The following is an 18,604-nucleotide window of genomic DNA, read 5'->3' as shown; positions in this document are numbered from 1 at the left end:
CCTTTGCAACACGACAGTAGCTAACATCTGGTTTGTATGCTGAAGCGTCAGGGTGCTATAAAGCTAGGTACAATAACACAGCACACTGATCAACAGTCATTTCTCACACTTTGCAACAGCTCTGTTGATTTGAGTGACGGGGACATTATGAGTGACTTCTTACAGGCAAAAGCAAACAAGATGAGAGCGAGGATACTTAAGAAATAGAGTTCAACGTCCTGGTGAGACAGATTTCAACATGAGACCTGTCTAATGTAAACAGGAGATGCAGGATAGTTTACCTAAAACAGTGCTGTGATGATGTCTCATTCCTATTCCAGCAGCGGCAGGCTGTTCGGCCGAGGCAGACGTCAGCCTCCGATCTGAGCGACTGGCCTAGTAAGCAAGCGGTGCCGAGAGCAGCTTTAAAGTTGCTTCCTCGATGAAAGCCTAAGATATCCACTTTAGAATTTAAAAGTGGTGACTCGCTGGATTAGAAGTTAAAAGGAAATGTGGAGAGACGCTTCTGCTAACAACGCCAGAGGCTGCCAGAAGCTGCAGAGCCTGCTCATCACTGTAACGTAATAAGGATGTGGACAGAGCAGACCGAAGCACAGCGACCCTGGAAACAAGGTCACTCTGAGAGGGAACGACAGCCTGACGCTTTACAGGGATGAAAGTAAAGTCTGAACAAAATTGAATAAGTACAGTGCTGAAAACATTATTCGATTAATCAATGGACAGAAAACCTATTCCAAAAATTATATATCTGTTCATTAGTGTGACTTGAATATCTTTGGGTTGGGAAAAGCGGAAATTTGTGTTGGGCATTTTTCAGCATTTTCTGATTCAATTCACAGATGAAAAACTGAAAAACAATCAAAAGGTTAAGGCTTTTTAACTTGAGATATTTTAGTCATTGCTCCTTAGTTTGAGTAAAAGTAGTAGTATTTCGTGTCAACATAAAGAATAAATCTTAGTGTATTGTTTCTTTTGTCGGCTGCTGCTCAGAACAAATAAATGACTTTGGCCCCCGGTAGCTTGTGACAGGCATCTGCGTCTGTTCATTACAATCTATAAACAAAATATTTAGTCAGATAATTGACAAAAAATATGGCCAGATTAAATTCATAATTATAATCATCACAGCTTGAGGCCCTGGATGGGAGCCTTCACAGTACTGACACAAAAGCTGTGTGAAAGTGAAAGAGCAGGGGAATGTGCACAGCAGAGGGTCTTTCCAGTGTTATTATCCCTCCCTCCACCCTCTCTGTCACTTTCCATCAGGAAAACGCTCCACCTCTCCTTCTGTTCCTCATCTCTCCTCACCTCTGTCAGGCCAGCCCCCGCCCACCCCCTCCCCCTTCCTTCCCCCCACAGCGCCGCTCCAATCCCTTTCCTGCCGACATCCAAGTGGAATTCAGCCAGCTGGTTGGGGTTATAATGGACCCCTGAGTACAGTGACACCTTAGCACCACCTTGGCTAAGCACCATTTTGATTTCAGCTAAAGACCTTCACTGTCTAACTACGCTAATTACAAAGAGCTTTAAGAGAAAAAGAATTTGGTCATTATGTCAGGTCTGTTTATCTTTAGTCCACATGATTGTGAATGCGGCCAGGATGTGACTTGTTGAGTACCTGCGGAGATTCATACAGTCCTTATTTGAAACTGCAATACATTTCATCAAAACAAGTGTCTAAGCTGTTGTATAACAACATATACTGTGCTACAAACCGTAGCGTGTCAGCCAACATCACAGCACTGCTGATGTGTGCACATCTGCTCTGCTTGTTGACACATTCAAATATAAAAGCACACACGCGATTGTAGCACTAGAAATTGCCTGTTTCTATTTCTTTTCAATTCTAAATATACAGTTTAGAGCCTCTGGGCTCCACACTTTGCTCATTCTGTTTTCTTCTGACGCAAGTGGGATTTCACAGTCAGAGCTGATGCATACACCACATGACCTTTAGCACGTACACAGCGGGAATCCTTTTCACTGGTTCCTCCCACAGACCACCAAAACGGTTCCCACACGCTCTTACTACATACTAAACTACATCAAAGAAAAGACACTAAAGCATTTCTCTTCTTCAACAATCTGCAGCATTGTAGATGCTCAGCAAGTGTACAGACACATTTCCAGACCACAACCACAGTGACTGTTGTTTGTCAGCTTCAACACAAAACAGACATGAGAACATGGCCGTCTTCCTCTTTGTCTTCTGGCGTTTTTCACCGTAATTAGTTAGCGAGGGCATTTAGCCGAGGGAAACGGGCCAGAGCAGAAGAGATTCTCACGCCTGTGGGACCAAACCAAACAAAGCCCCGCTCCGGCAACACAGCAGCCAACAGCCGCTGATAGGGGTTATCTCTGCAGTCACACATGGGCCATCTCACAACAGGGAGCGTCGAGCAACTCTAATGGCCCTTACAACTCCAGAAACACATTCAGGACAGATACAGATGTTAAATGCACACTAAAAGCTGTCTCTTTAGATTTTAAGGGGTGAATAGAAATTTCAATTCCTTTGCACTTTTTGTGTTTGGAAATCTAAGTTATAATGGTAATGCAGATATTGTGCTTATGCGTTTTGCTTGTGCTTTTCAAATGAGGATGAAACTTTTTTTTGGACATGTAAAAAAAAAAAAAAAAGCTTGAAGCCTGGATTTACCCTGGCTGTGATTGACTGATATCTGCGGACACATCATGTAAAGCCTACGAACATCGATACAAGGTATTTTACCCCCTTTTTAACAAGCACATATCAATGACTAGCAACCATAATGATTTAAACCTGCAATAACTGATTTTTTCTGGACACATATCACCTTTTAGGTGATCACAGCCAACTTGTTCGTGTCCAGTTACATCCAGCAGATGTGGAGGAACATCAGCTGTCCTTTGGAGTTTTGTTTGTGTCCATCTGATGAATTCAAGTGTAATATTGATTCTCCTTGTAGCTCTGTTTTACTCTTTAGCTGTTAAATGCTCTGCTATGTTCACCGGCTAGTCACTTTCTGTCTGCTGTTTGTTACTGGGCAGGTAGCGTACAGTCACATTTCAGAGATTTTTTTTTTTTTAATGAATGAAAACATCTTTTGTCTGTGTCACAGATTGTCTTGTGATGTCTAAAAATGACTAGACCTATGTTATATATTCATATTAAGTTGTGTACTTACATTATCCCAAATGTTTCTAGCAAACCTGGCAAAATTATTGATTTTAATCATGGTAAAAGTCTGTTTCATTTGGTCGCCTCTGCGCATGCATCTGCATTATGGGTGCCCGCCAGAAGTGTCAAAATTAACTTTTTATCCAGTTTTAAGCAACGTTTTTCTGATGCACATTTTAAACCGTCAGAGAGTCATGAGAGAAACCAGCCAAGCAAACGTAATGCAGTCTCAGCTCCCAGCCCCGTCCTGATACCCTGTGTCTGTTTCCACATAGCAGCATCAGTGAACACGGATTTGTAACATGAAACAGCTCTTTTCGATGTTTCTACCACTTTTAATCCCCTAGTCCGTTTCTTATGGACAGAAGCACAGCTCTGAGAATAATTTGGCCGTCGGTAAAAACCTCCTGAATGTCTGGATCATAAGTTATCAGGGAAACAATCAAAACAAAGGTTAGCAGCTCACATCCCCAACTGATCTCTTGTGTCTGCCGTACAATGTTGGTGAAAAACTGACTTTTAATGTGAAACTGCCTTATTCAGTGTTTATACCAGTTCACCTGCTGTATTTGTTTTAGGGAGGAGGATAATTCAGCTCCCAGTAGAAACCTCCAGAACGACTGACACTGAAGGAAATCAAACTGGGAGAAGCTGATGGCAATGGAGGTGAAGACAAATCCCATGATCCCACACTTCTTCATGACATCACCAAATGCCATCTTTTGTTATTGTTTTGATTGAGAGACCCCTGTGCGTTTAAAAGCCGGGCAGAAGAAGAAATAGCTGCAGTGTGAAATCCATCAGACAGGCCACAAGTGTTGGTATATGATGGAAATGGCAGATAAGCCCATGTGTTTTGCTATGGGAGTGGGTGTAGTGAAAGGGGATCAGTCCACAGCAGTGTTTAGATGTTCAAATGCCCCTCTGGGGAGGAGATCGGATCGATTCTCCTTGGCCAGGGGCCAATCCTCTCCCTGCCCTCGGCCAGATATTCATCCACACTATATATAACCCTCTAAGCCCCCACTCATACTGTATATACAAAAGTACCGGGTTCAGGATTTCACCACAGACTGGTGTTCTTCACCAGCAGCTGCATTAAGATGAACCCCATGCACTGTGTTTTCAAATGCCAAATACATACAGATGTGTTTAGGCTGCTCTCCACAGAGAGGGGCCCTGCCGCATCGTCTGTGGTGTGTGCGTTGCCGTCATGAGGCTCTGATTAGAGGGAACCATGGAGATAAACTATAGCCGCTGTCTCATTAGTCGGAGTAACTCTGCCTGGTTCCCACCCACAGGAGCTCCTCCCAAACCCACAGGAGAGCAGGGCACCCCTACACAGCCTGCAGGGACAGGACACAAACACCACAGCTGCCACAGCAGACAGAGTGCACCATCACACATCAGCAAACTCACACACATGTACAGACACAAGGACACACACACACACACACACACACACACACACACACACACACACACACACACACACACACACACACACACACACACACACACACACACACACACACACAGGGGACAGAAAGCACGCTCAACTCTCTTTCCAGCTTTGCCAAAAAAGAGCCTCAGAGGACGAGATCACTGGCTCCATGACAAAATGGGGTTTCCCCACAGGGACACTCCATAAGCCTGCAACACTGCAAATGGCTGTGGGTGACCTGCTGAGCTACAAATATAACAAACATTCGATGTGAAACAGATGCATCGCAATCCACATTAAAACAAGCTGAGGCCCTTTGCGTAAGCTTCGGTGCAACAACATCACAACAGCCTGGAAGCTAGCTGGGGCTCATGGGAGCTCGGATTGATGGCTGGCGGAGGTTTGCCAATATTTGGGGACAGGAGCAGAGAGTGCAGAGAATGAGGAGAGAGGGAGGGAGGGGAAGAAGCAGGTGTCTGGGCCGCTGTCCGTCAGGCCTTGCAGTGACAGGTTTATCCCGGCCGAGAGGGAAGGTAACACACTGAACGGCACAATGAGGAGCGATAAACGTCAGGCCTAGCCCCAGCGCCATGGTAATGGCTGACAAACGGCTCAGTGGCTCATCTCGCAGCCAGTCAACCCCAGACACACTCGCTGCTCTGCGTTATGTTCCATCAGAGGGGAAAACACCAACAAGCTCCTTCTACTACAAACCACCTGAGAGTCATGCAGGAATACAGCCACACTTGTATTTAGCATTTCAAACATTAAAAGAAAAACATTTTCTTCATAAAGAATGAAAAGACACTGATTTAGTGCAACATATACTATATGCTGTACATAGCCAATACATGAAGTGCTGTTTCAATTTATACATTTTTCATTTGCCCTAAATGCCTTTTTCACGCCTTCAATAGCCATCACACCAGCTTTCACTAGCCCTTCTGTTAGATATTAATGTAACCAAATAATACTATGGATCAAATATTGAATACATGTCTGGTTTCTACATGTTGGTGTTTGAAATAAAAGCTGGTTTACAGTTTAATGTAATGTGATGTCAGAACAGCAGAGCAACATGTAATTTTGTTATTAATGTTCATATTTATTTTTATAGGGGGCAAGTACACCACTTCGACCAGAGCCACATACCACAAAATTTTACGGCCTGAGGTAGTTTGCAACGCCCATCTGTCCGCGGGGTTTTATAAAAACACACGCAGTGTAAAAAGAAAGCGCATATACAACTGCTTATTATAGCTGCTTTCATGACATTTTGACATTTCTTTCCATAATCAGGCAGTAACTGCAGGGACCTTTACAATTTTGAGCCGTATTCTGTTTTTGCCTGCATTCTGAATATCGCTGCCAACCAATGCAGCTCCATGCACAGTGGGGTCACCTTCTGTATATCCCATATGCATATTTTCCCCCGTACCTCATGTGATGCTCTGATGTTACATAACGCCTTCAAATAAGAGATTTGCCTCTGAATTAAAATGAGAGTTTCACTATTCATGCTTCACGTGTCAGTGACATCATTTTTCAGTGCAGATATGGCCACCCCACAGCATCTATCACAGTCCCAATCTGTAGCTTTTGATTCAACAAAGTGATGTGCAGCTGAATCACACGTTAAAAATAATTCAGAAAGCTGAGATTTGTCCAGAGCTGGTTCTAACAGATGTCTATAACCTCCCCCATATCTTCACTTCAAACACTGGGACAGCAGGAAGGTGAATCCACACACAGAGACAAACACAGAGTGTGTTGAGCTTTAGTGGAGTACAGCGCAAACATCTGGCAGCAGTCATCAGAGAGAATTACAGTCGACCAAACAAAGCCTGTGTTGGGTGGATTTAATGCAAAAGTAACACATACTATGTGGTGGGGATTTCTTATGAGGTCATTTACTGTTCGCATGCTGTAACCAGAATAAAACCAAAACTTATGATTTAGAATCACTGGTACTTTGGACACAGCGGGCAGTTTATTAAATGTCTAAAATATAACATGATTTTTCCATATTCCGCGTATTCTTTCCATTCTTGTGAAATGACATAAATTGCAGTAATGTGGCAGAAACTAGAAGCACTTCCTCTTTCCCAGTAATTGTGTAGGCTACAGTAACCAAATCACCAGCCACTATTGTGATTGCCGTTCTCACAACAGCATGACAACACATTTTAACGAATACAATGAGTTGAGAAGAGTGAGGAGTGCCGCACTGAGCTACAGCACTCATTTGCCTGATGGATGCACAGCCCCTCGAACATGTTGACCTTTGGCAAGGTCGTGGCATTCCAGCAGCTGCGTAAAGACGCCCCCTGAATGAATAAATTATCGCCACACTTTTGTCATCCGGGTGCTTTGTGTCCTGTTTGTCGAAACGCCTCTCAGCTCAACCTGTGGCTCATCCACTGTACGTGAGTCCCAGAGCAGACGGGACATTCAGGACTCTCATTTATTCCTCTTGGAAGTTACATAAGATTTGTGTAGCAGCCACATCAAGGCGGCCTCTGTTCTAATCATCCCCAATGTGATAAGATGACATCATCTGCGGTGATGACTGCCAAACATGATTCATCTATTTATGTATTCAATCATTAGAACTTCTGGGTAAACATCCACATTATGACCTCATAACTGCTGTGTTTGCATGATGTGGTCTTTCCTTGACAAAGCTATCTGTGCCATCTGTGTACGCAGACAGGAAACTGCCATGTCTCTTACCTGTGTCTTGTCGAAACTGGTGCATGGACTGCAGGTCGATGACGTAAGGAGAGAGCTGGGCATCCACCTGCCCCAGAACAACAGTACCTCGGGCATCCCCCTTCAGCACGTTCTCAATATGGTGGCAAACCGCTGCGCTGTAGGGCCTCCAGCGCCCATGTTCGTTCAACCACTCCCAGACCACCACCCTGGCCAGGTTCTGAGGGGGGTATCCCAGTCCATTGACGGGCACCAGCAACCCTGATCCTGGACGAGCCATCTCCTTTGTGGTGTTTGCTCTTCAGCTGCTGGCTATGTCCCGGGCTAGAACACCACTGCTACCCTGTCAGTCAACTGACACACTGGAACATTTTCATCAGCCCCAGGCAGGAAAAAAAAAAAAAAAAAGCTTGAATCAGCAATTAGTTTGGTAGTCCTCAATTAGCTCATGCTGCTCTCAAGCAAGCAGCTCTGCTGGAGTCATGGTCTACAGGTACTTTCTGACTGCTGGCGTTTTGATCAGTCAGTCCTCTGTCCTCTTGTGTCTTGTCCCGTTTGAAGTGGCAGATGTTGATGTTGATGATTATGAGATCTGCAGCTGCAGCAGTCTCAGTGCTCCACAGCCGACCACAGCAGATCAGCAGCAGATAGACAGGAGACGCTCTCTAAACAGAAGACGAGGAGCAGAAACACACTGGTAAACAAATGCTGTGATTTGTCCCATGAGTCTGCTCAGCAGCCAGGTACTGTTTAAGAGGAGATGACATAAAGCTAAACCAGTTCTGTGCTACTGTCCCATCAGTGGCCTCTACCTCTTGGCAATTGTGTTTACCTAAAGTGTGGCAACAAGAAAATGTATATGAGCCTGTGAGCTGCCTCAGCAGCAAAATAACTGTGATTGTCATCAGATTTGTGTGGAGGGGACAGAGCAGTGTGCACTACCATACAAATGCTATCATAATCCTAGCACACACACAAAAAATCACAGAGAGAGACATTTTCCACAGAGAAAGCTGCTCAGAATCCGAGAATGCAAAGGGAGGAACATTGTTTCTGTTGTCTGTGTGTTTTATGAATGTGTTCAATCTTACGGCTTGTGTTGAATCTTTTTGTGTCATGCTTGAATTGGATCTGGCGATACAGACCTGTAGGTTGCAGTTGTGGTGCCACACATCTGTCAGGTAGAAGCTGCATTTCCAAGGCTCCGGCCGAATTGAAAAAGAAAAAAGAAAAAAACGAGGTGAAACGCACCTGCCTTTTCACATCTGTGACTTGTTCGCTTCCCTGTCCCCTAAAACCTAAAATCTCCCTTCAAAACCCACCTCCTGCGGCTCCAGTAATCCTGTGTTATTGCAGAGAACCAAGCCGTCGTTTTATTCCCGTGAATCTGCTACAGACTACACCAGCTTGTTGGTCCGCTGTGCTCAAGTGAACGCGTGCCATTCCGCTGTAGACGCGCGTTCCTCTCTGCAGTGCCAAACATCACGCATTCACATAGTAAACACGCAATTCTCGCTGGCCGCAAATTACGCACTAATGTCCAGGCGCACCTGTGTGGACAACCGCTGAAAATCATCCAAAGTGTCAATTACAACGATATTAAAGTATACAACTTCCGGCTTGTGGTTTCAAAATAAAACCCGTGTTGACACCATAGGATCGACACATGATTACACTGCTGGATGATGATGATGAGGTGTAATTGCACAGACATTGACAAGAGAGAGGGAGAGAGAGAGAGAGAGAGAGAGAGAGAGAGAGAGAGAGAAACCTCTTCCAAAACATTCTATTCAGACATTTGGGATACATTTTTAGTATCTTGCAAAAGCATTCAGGGAGACATGTGACATCCTTGTGACACTTTGCCCCTGCAAGTTAGCTAGAGAGGGACAATGGTTACACTTCATAATATCCAAGGGCCCAGGGACAGTTATGCCGCATGCACATCACATGCCTCTTAGACCGTAGATCCCTCTAAAACTTTTCATCAAATCCATAAAACAAGAGTTAAACGAGAATCTCAATATCGATTCAAAATCCAAAAGTTTAATCCTTGTAGTCATAAAATTGCCTATGATAATTGTTTTGTATACAGATGAGTTTATTAGATTCTTTGGTCTTTAACACCTTTTCAGTGTAGGGACACTTTTCTCTGATTCTGACTACTTGCAGATGCTTTTAAAGTAAACAGAGAGGTCAAATGTCTGAATCAAGATGATTTAATGGATGATCCATAAGGATGCTTGTGATTACAAAATCTGTGGTAATTTCACACCTCAAACTGATGCCAAGGTTTGCCAGTACTCTGTGTTTACTACGGTTGAATTATGTTAATTTTCAATCCTGCTAAGTAGAACAACAGTGCCATCTGCTGCTAAAATAATGTTTCTGCACTGGGTAGAAATAAGGACATTTTGGAAATCCTCAGAAAAAAGAAAAACACTGCTCAGATAATAGCTCTGCCTCCCTGGCCCTTCGGCTGGATATGAAAAGTATTTTATGTAATAAAGGTCACTTCTTCCCAGAAATGTCAACTTCCTGCTCTTGTGACACAGGTTCTTTCAGCTATCTGCTCACACCACCTGGAATGGAGTAGCTTATCTCAAAACTCAGGTTGGTTTTTAATGACTCAAGCATGGTTGAATGTGATTAGTCATTTATGTAATGTCAATCTGCAATAATAATGTTTTATTGTCAGATTTGGATCTCCTCATTATCCTTTTCATTATATCGAAAATGTGTTGCATAAAATACATATAATAACTGCATAAATTGCATTTTTACAAAGTGTCATCCAATCCACATTTTCTCTATGTGTATTGAAAACACGTTTAAAAAAAAACTACCTGTTGTGCATGAATCCAGTCAATGAAGACCTTGCCATTGCTAAAAAAATATATTACTCGTTTCTGTTTTTCTCCCTGAAAACAGCGTATTGTTTATATATGAAATGTATAACACTATTAATAATGTTGTAGTGAGGGAGGCAAACCTGTCTGTAAATATGATCCTCTGTCCCAGTCCAAATTCACTGACCAGGGGATTTGTACATCAATGTGGAGTGCTTTAATTCTGATCTCAGTGCAGTCTGACTGATTTGAGATGTGGAGGATCAGAACTATAGAGAATATGTCTTTTTTTAGGAAATCAAACGGGGAACACTTAAAGAAAATGCAAAAAAAACATTCATCCACTTCAAGCCCCACTGGTGGCATCAATTATGTGGAGAACACCTCCATCATGTGGCCTTTTGGTGTTCCTACAAGAAAGTCATCTCCGTAACCATAAGCTAGTTTTCTGCTTCGCAGTTTTCCAGAGCTACTAGACAGTTATTGCACAGCGCAGGGACTTGGACTGAAGATATATCTTTATCATAAAAACCCTGCCTATAGCATCAAGAAGTGAAGCAAAGTTACCTCTGGAAACATATTTATAACTGGCCCAACTAAAGAACAGAAGGGTCTTTCAAAGAAGCGATATGTTGAACCACCATGAAGCTGCAGAACCAGATGTTGACCAGGTGTTTGGTAGTGCTGTTGGCATTCTTGTCTGGAGCTGTGTACGAAGTTATCCATGGCCACACAAAGATGTAATAGTCAGTTTTAGTCAATCCTGCCCTTACCTGACACTGCTGTAGGGGAGCTGCTGCTGATGTAAGGTCAATCCCTTCTTCACAGGAGCTACATTGAGAGGCCATCTTGGCAACACCTCAACCAGAACTCCCCAGACCAATGCTACTACAGAGCCTTCGCTAACCCAAAGTGGCTCACTCCCACCAATACATGGACAAGCTGAGGGACGTCGGTAAGTAGTTGCCATTGGCAATGGAGGCGGTTCATCCTGTGAGGCTGGATCATTGGGGCTGGAGCGCTGTTCTCTCAGGACTCATTGCCAATACTGCTGCCCATGCCGTGTTTACCAGCATCCACCTGTGCTTGGACAGAGGTTGAGAGAGGAGGAGAATCTTGGCTCTGCTCACGGTGCACCCTGTGTGTTTCCACGTATGTGTGGAAAACTGTGCACTCTGTACCAAAGCAGATTGGCACATCTGTTGTGGGCTCCCACTTCGTCAGCAGGTCCAAACATTGCAGGGGACTTGCATGTTAACTAGCCAGACTTAGTGGTTGATGACATGACCAGTGACCCTTTGTATTTCATATTGGGATTTTGTAGTGTAAGATTGTTACATAACAATTTGTAAACCAGTGGTCTTATAGGCTATCAGTGCCAGACCGGGTGCTCAGGAGGAACAGGGAGATGAGAGCCCTCATGTCCACCACTGCTTCACATGTTGTGCCATTAAGGACTGTCTGTTCGGCCCAGACATCCATACTGCTGTTGTGATTTGGTGAGGGGAGGCAAGGTTTTATGTGGGTTGCAGTTCCCCCATGGCTCTAAATAACACCCTATCAAAAACCTTTGCGTACACTCAAAATTGTGTAACAGCCTGTGGCTTGATCAGTCATTCCTGTTAATTAATCTAAGCTACGACGGCACAGCATGGCAGTATCACTGAATAATGTAATACCACATACCATAGCATCTATAGCCTGGATTATTTACAATGGTTGTTATTATAGGCTATACAAAAGCAAAAAGACAAGAAAGTAATTTGAATACAACCCAAATTAATTTGTTGTAAGCAGCAAGTTTATATGATGATTTGGAAAATAAATTACATTTGATTTACAATTCACATTTTATGTTTATTATAAAATATATCAAGCCTATACAACTTCTTGCACAAGTTGCAAAGTATAGTATTGTACAGTACAGGCATAACTGAAACAGTGGAGAACAACATTAAACTTTTATTTTCCCCCCAATACTGTATGAAAACAGTGGGTGAGGAGGGTATTAACCATGTGTTTGTTATTTCATTTATTAATGAATCTGTTATTAAATATTTCAAAACAAAACAACCTCATGATCGTGTTGTTTTTGTTTTGTTTGTTTTTACTAAGCTATTCGTCCCTCGTGCAGACCCACTAAATAAGATTCAGTGGGAAATGTTTCATAATGAGTAAAATACATTGAAATCCCTTAAAATCAAGCAGGTCCTTGTTTTATTGTATCCAAATACACAAACATTAAGATATAACTGTTATTTGTTCTTTTTCAGTCACAACTGAATAATATGATTTTTAATACATATAGGTTTTGTACAAATATACATAGGGATATACAGTATGACAGATGTCAGTGTTATTAGATCCTACATCATTCATGGACACATCGCTGTGAGATGACGTCACTGGTCTGACTTTGAAATGACACTGAATGATATAATATACATCATTAATGGAGAACAAATGGAACATGTTCACTTGCACAGCTTTATCCGTCATTCTAACAACCTCTGTTGGTGGCAGTCTGTTGCTTGAAATAACAGCGAGAAGCTCACAGAATAACATAGGTGAAGAGCGCCATGATGGCAGCACTGATCAGCCCAGAGATAGGAACTGTGACGAACCAGGCGATGAAGATGTTCCTGAACAGATGCCAGTCAACTGATTTCCTGGAGCGCAGCCATCCCACGGCCACCACAGAGCCCACCTGTGTTCCCATGATATGAGTTAATCAGGAGATGTGATCACAGCGACAGTGGTTTCAAGAACAGATAGCACTTTCACAACATACGTATCCTCATCTACTGGGTTGAAGGTTCACACTCTTGAGTTTGATTACCTTGCAGTGGGTTGTACTGACAGGAAGGCCAATATTCGATGCCACGACAACTGTGATTGCTGAAGCCAGTTCGATGCTGAAACCACTAAATTGGAAGAACACATGTTAGTGTGCTTTGATTATCAGGTATATCAGATTGTTTTGCTGTTATAGGATGTAAATATGTGGCATACCTGGAGGGTGTAATTGGGGTAAGGTCTTTGCCCAGGGTCTGGATCACCCTCCGGCCCCACACCCAGAGGCCGGTGCAGATGCCAACGCCGCCATACAGAAGCAACCAGATGGGTGTGGGTGAGTTGGACACCACGGAGCCACTCTCATACAGAAGCCAGAGAGCAACCAGTGGGCCAATGGCATTGCTAATGATGAAAATAACTTATGTAAATCCTCTTGAATGAACATCAAACACATACATTCCTCAGACAAAAGACCCCCTTTCCTACCTGACGTCGTTCCCTCCGTGAGCAAAGGAGCCAAAGCACGCCGTGAGTATCTGCAGGAACTGGAAAAGCGAGGAGACAGCTGGTTGGTCGACCTCCAGCTCATCCTCCTCCACGGCGAGGTCCCTGACAGCTTCCTGAGTCACACTCCCATCCTGGACTGTGCTCCCGCTGGTCACTGCTGAGCTGTAGCTGCTGTAACTGTCCACTCTTGATCTTCTCTGTAGCCCACCATCCAGGTCCTTGTATTTAGGATCTCCTTGGATACCATATATGGCCATTGTGTAAGAGGTGTAGCTGTTGTTCCTCCTGATGGGACGCTCCTCTGTGTCACCGTCACCAATACAGTCACCGACTTTGGCCATGTGCAGCTTGTGTAGCAGGTCTTTGTAAAGGCCAGAGTCCTTGTGGATCGTGTGGGACCGTCCACTGTGCGGGTCAGTGATCACCATGGGGCCAACAGTGCCATTCAGACCTAAAACACATTTTTGATTGTGATTAAATGGCTGAGAATTACTTGTGATTATATCTCCATTTTGAGATTTACAAAGTCAGGTAACACATTAATTAGGGGATTAATTACACACTGATTTCTCACCATTGCTGATATCCAGGTCTTTGGTTTCCATATCATTGTTGTCCAAATCAGCCTCCTCTGAACCTCCAAGCTTGAAAGCCACCTTCTCACTGTCTGCTGGAGGGGTCTGGGGTCGAGGGTCACATGGTATTGAGGGCTGCTCTGCTTCTTCAGGTTTGCTGGAGTTCTTCTCCATTAAGGGAGTTTCACACGGGGCAGCAGCAGCTGTTTCTCCTTTTGAGATCAAGTGTCACATATAAGCTTGTGCAATATGCATAAAGCTGGTTTTCTATTCAAAGTCCAGAGGTATGAGATTTACTCACGTTTGATTTTCTTCTTGAGGCGTGGGCAGACAAGGAACCAAACGACCACAGCTGTGATGAAGGCACAGCCCAGTGAGATGCACAGTGTGCCCCACCATGGCACTCTGTCAAAACCCAGCACTGTGCACGCAAGACAGGGACATGAGAAAGAATTGTGTCTTAAATGAGGAGAAACAGACACTGAACTGCTCCTTTCATTTATTCATAGCTCCCTCTGTCTGGTCCTTTGAAACCAGTGAGCAACAAATGTTACTACTTATACATACACTTTAGCCAGGTTTATAAGTATAGTAATATCTAATACTTATCATTTCAGGATTCCAAGAAAATTGCCTCTTCCTGTCTCATGAGTTATGGTCATGTGATTTATTGGAAATTATATAAAACGTCTCTCAATATGTTTTTACAGACAACAGTATCAGCGAGAGTACACCCTCATCCAATCAGATAGCAAGAAAGAGACCGGTCTTGCAGCACAATGATAAAATACTCACAGTACACTCTAAGGGCACGTCTAGTATTTCACTTTTCTTTTATGGGCTTCACAGAATAGCTAAAGCGTTGTTGCTGCTAGAATAAGACGGCTTAATGCAGGTTATTATGACAATATCAAATTTCCCCCTTACAACTTACCTGATAGCTCGTGTGGACAACGGCAGGTTTTTACCACAAATAAAAAACCAAGATAGTATTAAAGCAGTGGCTTTCATCAACAACTACGCCATAATGGCCACAGACATTAATAACTGCATACACATCTGAAGTGTGTAGGCAGAAAAAAGAAAAAGAAAAAGGTTTTGTGTATCCAGGCCGGTTGACTTCTCGATAAATTCAATCCTGCAAATGAAACAAAAAGGAATGGAAGTTTTCCATTTAATAGTTGTATCTTTTTCAGATTCTTATTCAGCTAGTTTTATTTTATTCCTGTTGTGTTTGCCTGCTTTAATCCTGTTTTTAATTAGTGTCTTAGCCTTTTAAGTTTTGGTATAAATCACCAAACAGAAATACCAGAGACTTTAAGAAAAATTTGTTTTGGTTGATGAAATAATGCCCCAAGTGTCTGAGAATAATCCAGCATGCTTAAACATTTATGCAATGGTCTCCTAATTTTTTGCCACCTACTTTTGTCCTGTCATCAACTCTCCTCTGTGTCTTCAGTGACACATTTATTCAGACCTCATCTTGCTCCAGGGATTTCAGCAGCTGCTGTGCAGTGCATTAAGCAAGCGTAAAAAAAACCATGGGTGTAGTGTGAGGATGTGATACTCACATGGTGCTCCTGTAAACATGATGGAGAAGAGGTTGATGCCCATAGTGATAGCATAGAAGATAGGAAGAGCTCTGAGGCCGTTGGGTACAGGGTCAACCTGTGGAAATGAGTGAAACTCTGTATGAGTTCCACTGGTGGAATCTAACTTAGCACATTTACTCAAAAACTGTGCTTAAAGGGAAAATTCAACATTTTGGGAAATATTTGGGAGTTAAATGAGAAGATTGACATCACTCTCAGGCCTGTTCGGGAAGCTACAGTCAGCTAATGTAGCTTAGCTCAAAGACAAGACTGTTCACGCTTTTACACTTCAGTTTTTGTACAGATTAAACAAATAAGACATAACCTTTTGTACTTGTAATGGCGTTTTACACTTTGGCACTGGACCTGAATACTTCCTCTACCAATGCTGACTTCAAACTATACGTCTTAACCATGTTCACTGAAGGGAAGATCCTACCTTGTTCAGAATGAATTTGCGAACGAAGTAGAAGAGGATTCCTGACATGATGCCTGATAGCACAGGTGACAGGAACCAGGACGACACTTTGGATAGCAAAAGACTGATCAGCTTTTAGCTACACTTGATTTCCGGCTTTAACAGATATTTGTTTTCAAAAGTGCAGAAAAACAACGTATATTCACCAATGCGCAGTAACTCCAGCCATTTGACCCCTTGGTGACCTCTGGCTACCATGGAGAAGCCAATTGTAGCTCCAACAATACAGTGGGTTCCAGAAATGGGGAGCTTCAGGAATGACGCAGCCAGCTGCCACACAGCAGAGCCTGAAGTACAAAAACATGAGTGAGGCCTGAGCTCACAATCTGAATATACACTGGTCAAATATCTCAATTATTATCTTTGAATCGTTGTTCAAGCAAAATAAAAAGGAATTTCTATGCAACATACGAATGAGCGCTTACCAAACATCGCACTTATTGATCCTGCCATCAGGACATGTTCAGAGCCGTTGTACATCTGGACGTCAATAATGCCCTGTCGGATGGTCTCGCTCACTTTGGCCCCCAGCAGCACTGAGCCCACCGTCTCAAAGATAGTGGCCAGGATACAGGCCTGCCGCAGGGTGACCACCCCAGAGCCCACTGCCGTACCAAAGGAGTTGGCCACGTCGTTTGCCCCCACAGAGAAAGCCAGGATGAAGCAATGATGAAGCCAATCACCAACAGCCACAGGTAGCCTGACATGTCAGACTGGGAGGCCACAGCCACGGTAGTGGCAGAAGCCAGGGTTGCTAGTGTAGTTGTATCCATCACTACTTGCAGTTTAATTAAATTAAAATGATTAGAGTTATACCAAACCAAGTTATTGTGGTTTGACAGTGACTTATGAGGTAATAAGTATATATAAATAAATTTCGACCACAAAAAGGATAAAAAAAAAAAAAAAACCCTTAGTCCAGCTCTGAAGGTGCTAATGGGAAGCAATTTAAATTTATTGCTAGCTAGGTATGCAGGGTTTGTGTGCAGGTTTCATCATAAAATGACAGGTCATAGAGATGGCAGAGACATCCATCATGACGGTGAGCTTCTGATGATACACACTGCAAAAACACATAAGTTCATGAGTTAGTGGTTAATATTCCTTTTATACTGCTCCTCAAGAGTAAGTTGAGTTCCATATGTTAGGAGCCCAAAAGTAGCTGGCAAGACCAAACAGCATGCGTCACTCTGTTCTGCAGGAATGATTTAGTGCGCTATGGCAGACAGAAGTGGTTATGATAAAGTGTTTTATATCAGTTATAAGTCATTACTGGTGTGAGCTACATTCAAGTTTGGCTTAAATTTACCAGAGCACAACATTAGTGTAGCTTTATCTGTCTGAGCAGGAGGCAGCTGAGTTAATCATCACATGAGTTGGAATTCAGTGTCTGAAGTCACTAATGCAGCTTAAAGTGAAGTAGGTTCCACTTTGTTTAAGCTATTCATGAAATAATTTTCACAACAGGAAGAAGATTTTATGAGCATTAGTAAATACAGTCATAGTTTAGGGGTTGTTCATTTAAATATGTTGTTATAATGTCTATTGATTCCATGTGGACTCATACTGGACACAGGCTGTAGTACAATCGTGACTTTCTAGTAACATGTGTATTTAATCTCCTGGGTTGTTTTAATGATGTTTTCTAATATTTTAGACCATTAATAGCCAGTAGGCCTACTTAAATTGAAATCCATTTATGAAATTAAATCTGTCACCGTAGTCCTTTTTCTGTACGACTTCTCCAATATATCCGAGTTACACTTAGACTAAACCTGCCACAGGTGCACAGAGAGCGTTACATAATAACAGTCATCCGCTAAAACTCCACTTGCATAGTGAAAATCACAAATAAATCCACTCCATACTTCAAAAAGGGACTTTAGCGCCGGAGAGAATAATCGGCCTATTCACCGTCAATGTGAACTGCTTCAACATCAGTATAGAAATTAGCGGTATGTTAATCTCCTTAGCTGCTCTTGCATAATTCAAATGAAATGACAACACAGCCACAAAAAAAAAACAAAAAAAAAAAAAACGAACGAAATAGAAAATAGAGAAAATGACTTACATGTGAACCCAAAGTGAACGTGTCCAGTGCAGCGTGTGTCCTGCTCTGTGTCCTGCTCTGTGAGAGGATGTTGTCAGCCGCTGTCCGAGCACAGACCAGCGGAGTCCAGCAGCCTGAATAATGTTTGCAGGTTCCTGTTGGAGGTTGGTTTATATATTGAGCTGGTTGGAGTTGACACGCCTTTCCAGTCTGGTCATGGGACCAGTGCTGTCTGAAGCTAATGTTTAGCTGCTCTGTTGACAGGGGGCTGGGGCTGGGGCTGGGGGTGGGGGGGGGATAATTACAGTTGTCTTTGATTATGTTGCTTTACCGTATATGAACCCAAAATCCCCAAATTATGTTTTTCCCCAACCACCATGGAGAAACACAGATATCTGTTGTTTTTGCCTAAATATATCCTCTTCTGGTTCCTAAAGAAAA

General features: G+C 43.0%; 2 protein-coding genes and 1 long non-coding RNA gene across 3 annotated transcripts in view; 1 reads left to right on the top strand and 2 right to left on the bottom strand.

Annotated features, from left to right (window-relative positions):
• Positions 1-8,867, bottom strand: part of dtx1 (deltex 1, E3 ubiquitin ligase) — a 45,504-nt gene extending 36,637 nt beyond the window's left edge. The window contains exons 1-2 of the mRNA XM_056376695.1: positions 8,462-8,867; positions 7,338-7,981 (exon numbers count right to left, since the gene is read on the bottom strand). Coding sequence (XP_056232670.1) covers positions 7,338-7,596 — 259 coding nt within the window. The 5' untranslated portion in view covers positions 7,597-7,981; positions 8,462-8,867. The remainder of the gene's footprint in view (positions 1-7,337; positions 7,982-8,461) is intronic.
• A 279-nt stretch (positions 8,868-9,146) lies between these two features.
• Positions 9,147-12,238, top strand: LOC130169746 (uncharacterized). Its single transcript, XR_008827878.1, has 2 exons — positions 9,147-9,929; positions 10,994-12,238. It is a non-coding gene; the product is annotated as an uncharacterized LOC130169746 (long non-coding RNA).
• Positions 12,239-12,359: 121 nt separating this feature from the next.
• slc20a1a (solute carrier family 20 member 1a) lies at positions 12,360-18,604 on the bottom strand. The gene is given in 12 exon segments (XM_056376696.1): positions 12,360-12,872; positions 13,005-13,089; positions 13,178-13,363; positions 13,448-13,919; positions 14,043-14,255; positions 14,345-14,464; positions 15,615-15,711; positions 16,075-16,160; positions 16,260-16,400; positions 16,539-16,778; positions 16,781-17,176; positions 18,185-18,604. Coding segments are annotated over 11 exon segments (1,902 nt in total). The 5' UTR covers positions 16,887-17,176; positions 18,185-18,604; the 3' UTR covers positions 12,360-12,716.

Source organism: Seriola aureovittata, chromosome 5 (assembly GCF_021018895.1).
Source record: "Seriola aureovittata isolate HTS-2021-v1 ecotype China chromosome 5, ASM2101889v1, whole genome shotgun sequence".
NCBI lineage: Eukaryota > Metazoa > Chordata > Actinopteri > Carangiformes > Carangidae > Seriola > Seriola aureovittata.
Note: the sequence above shows the minus strand (reverse complement) of the source record. Positions and strands in the feature narration are given on the sequence as shown.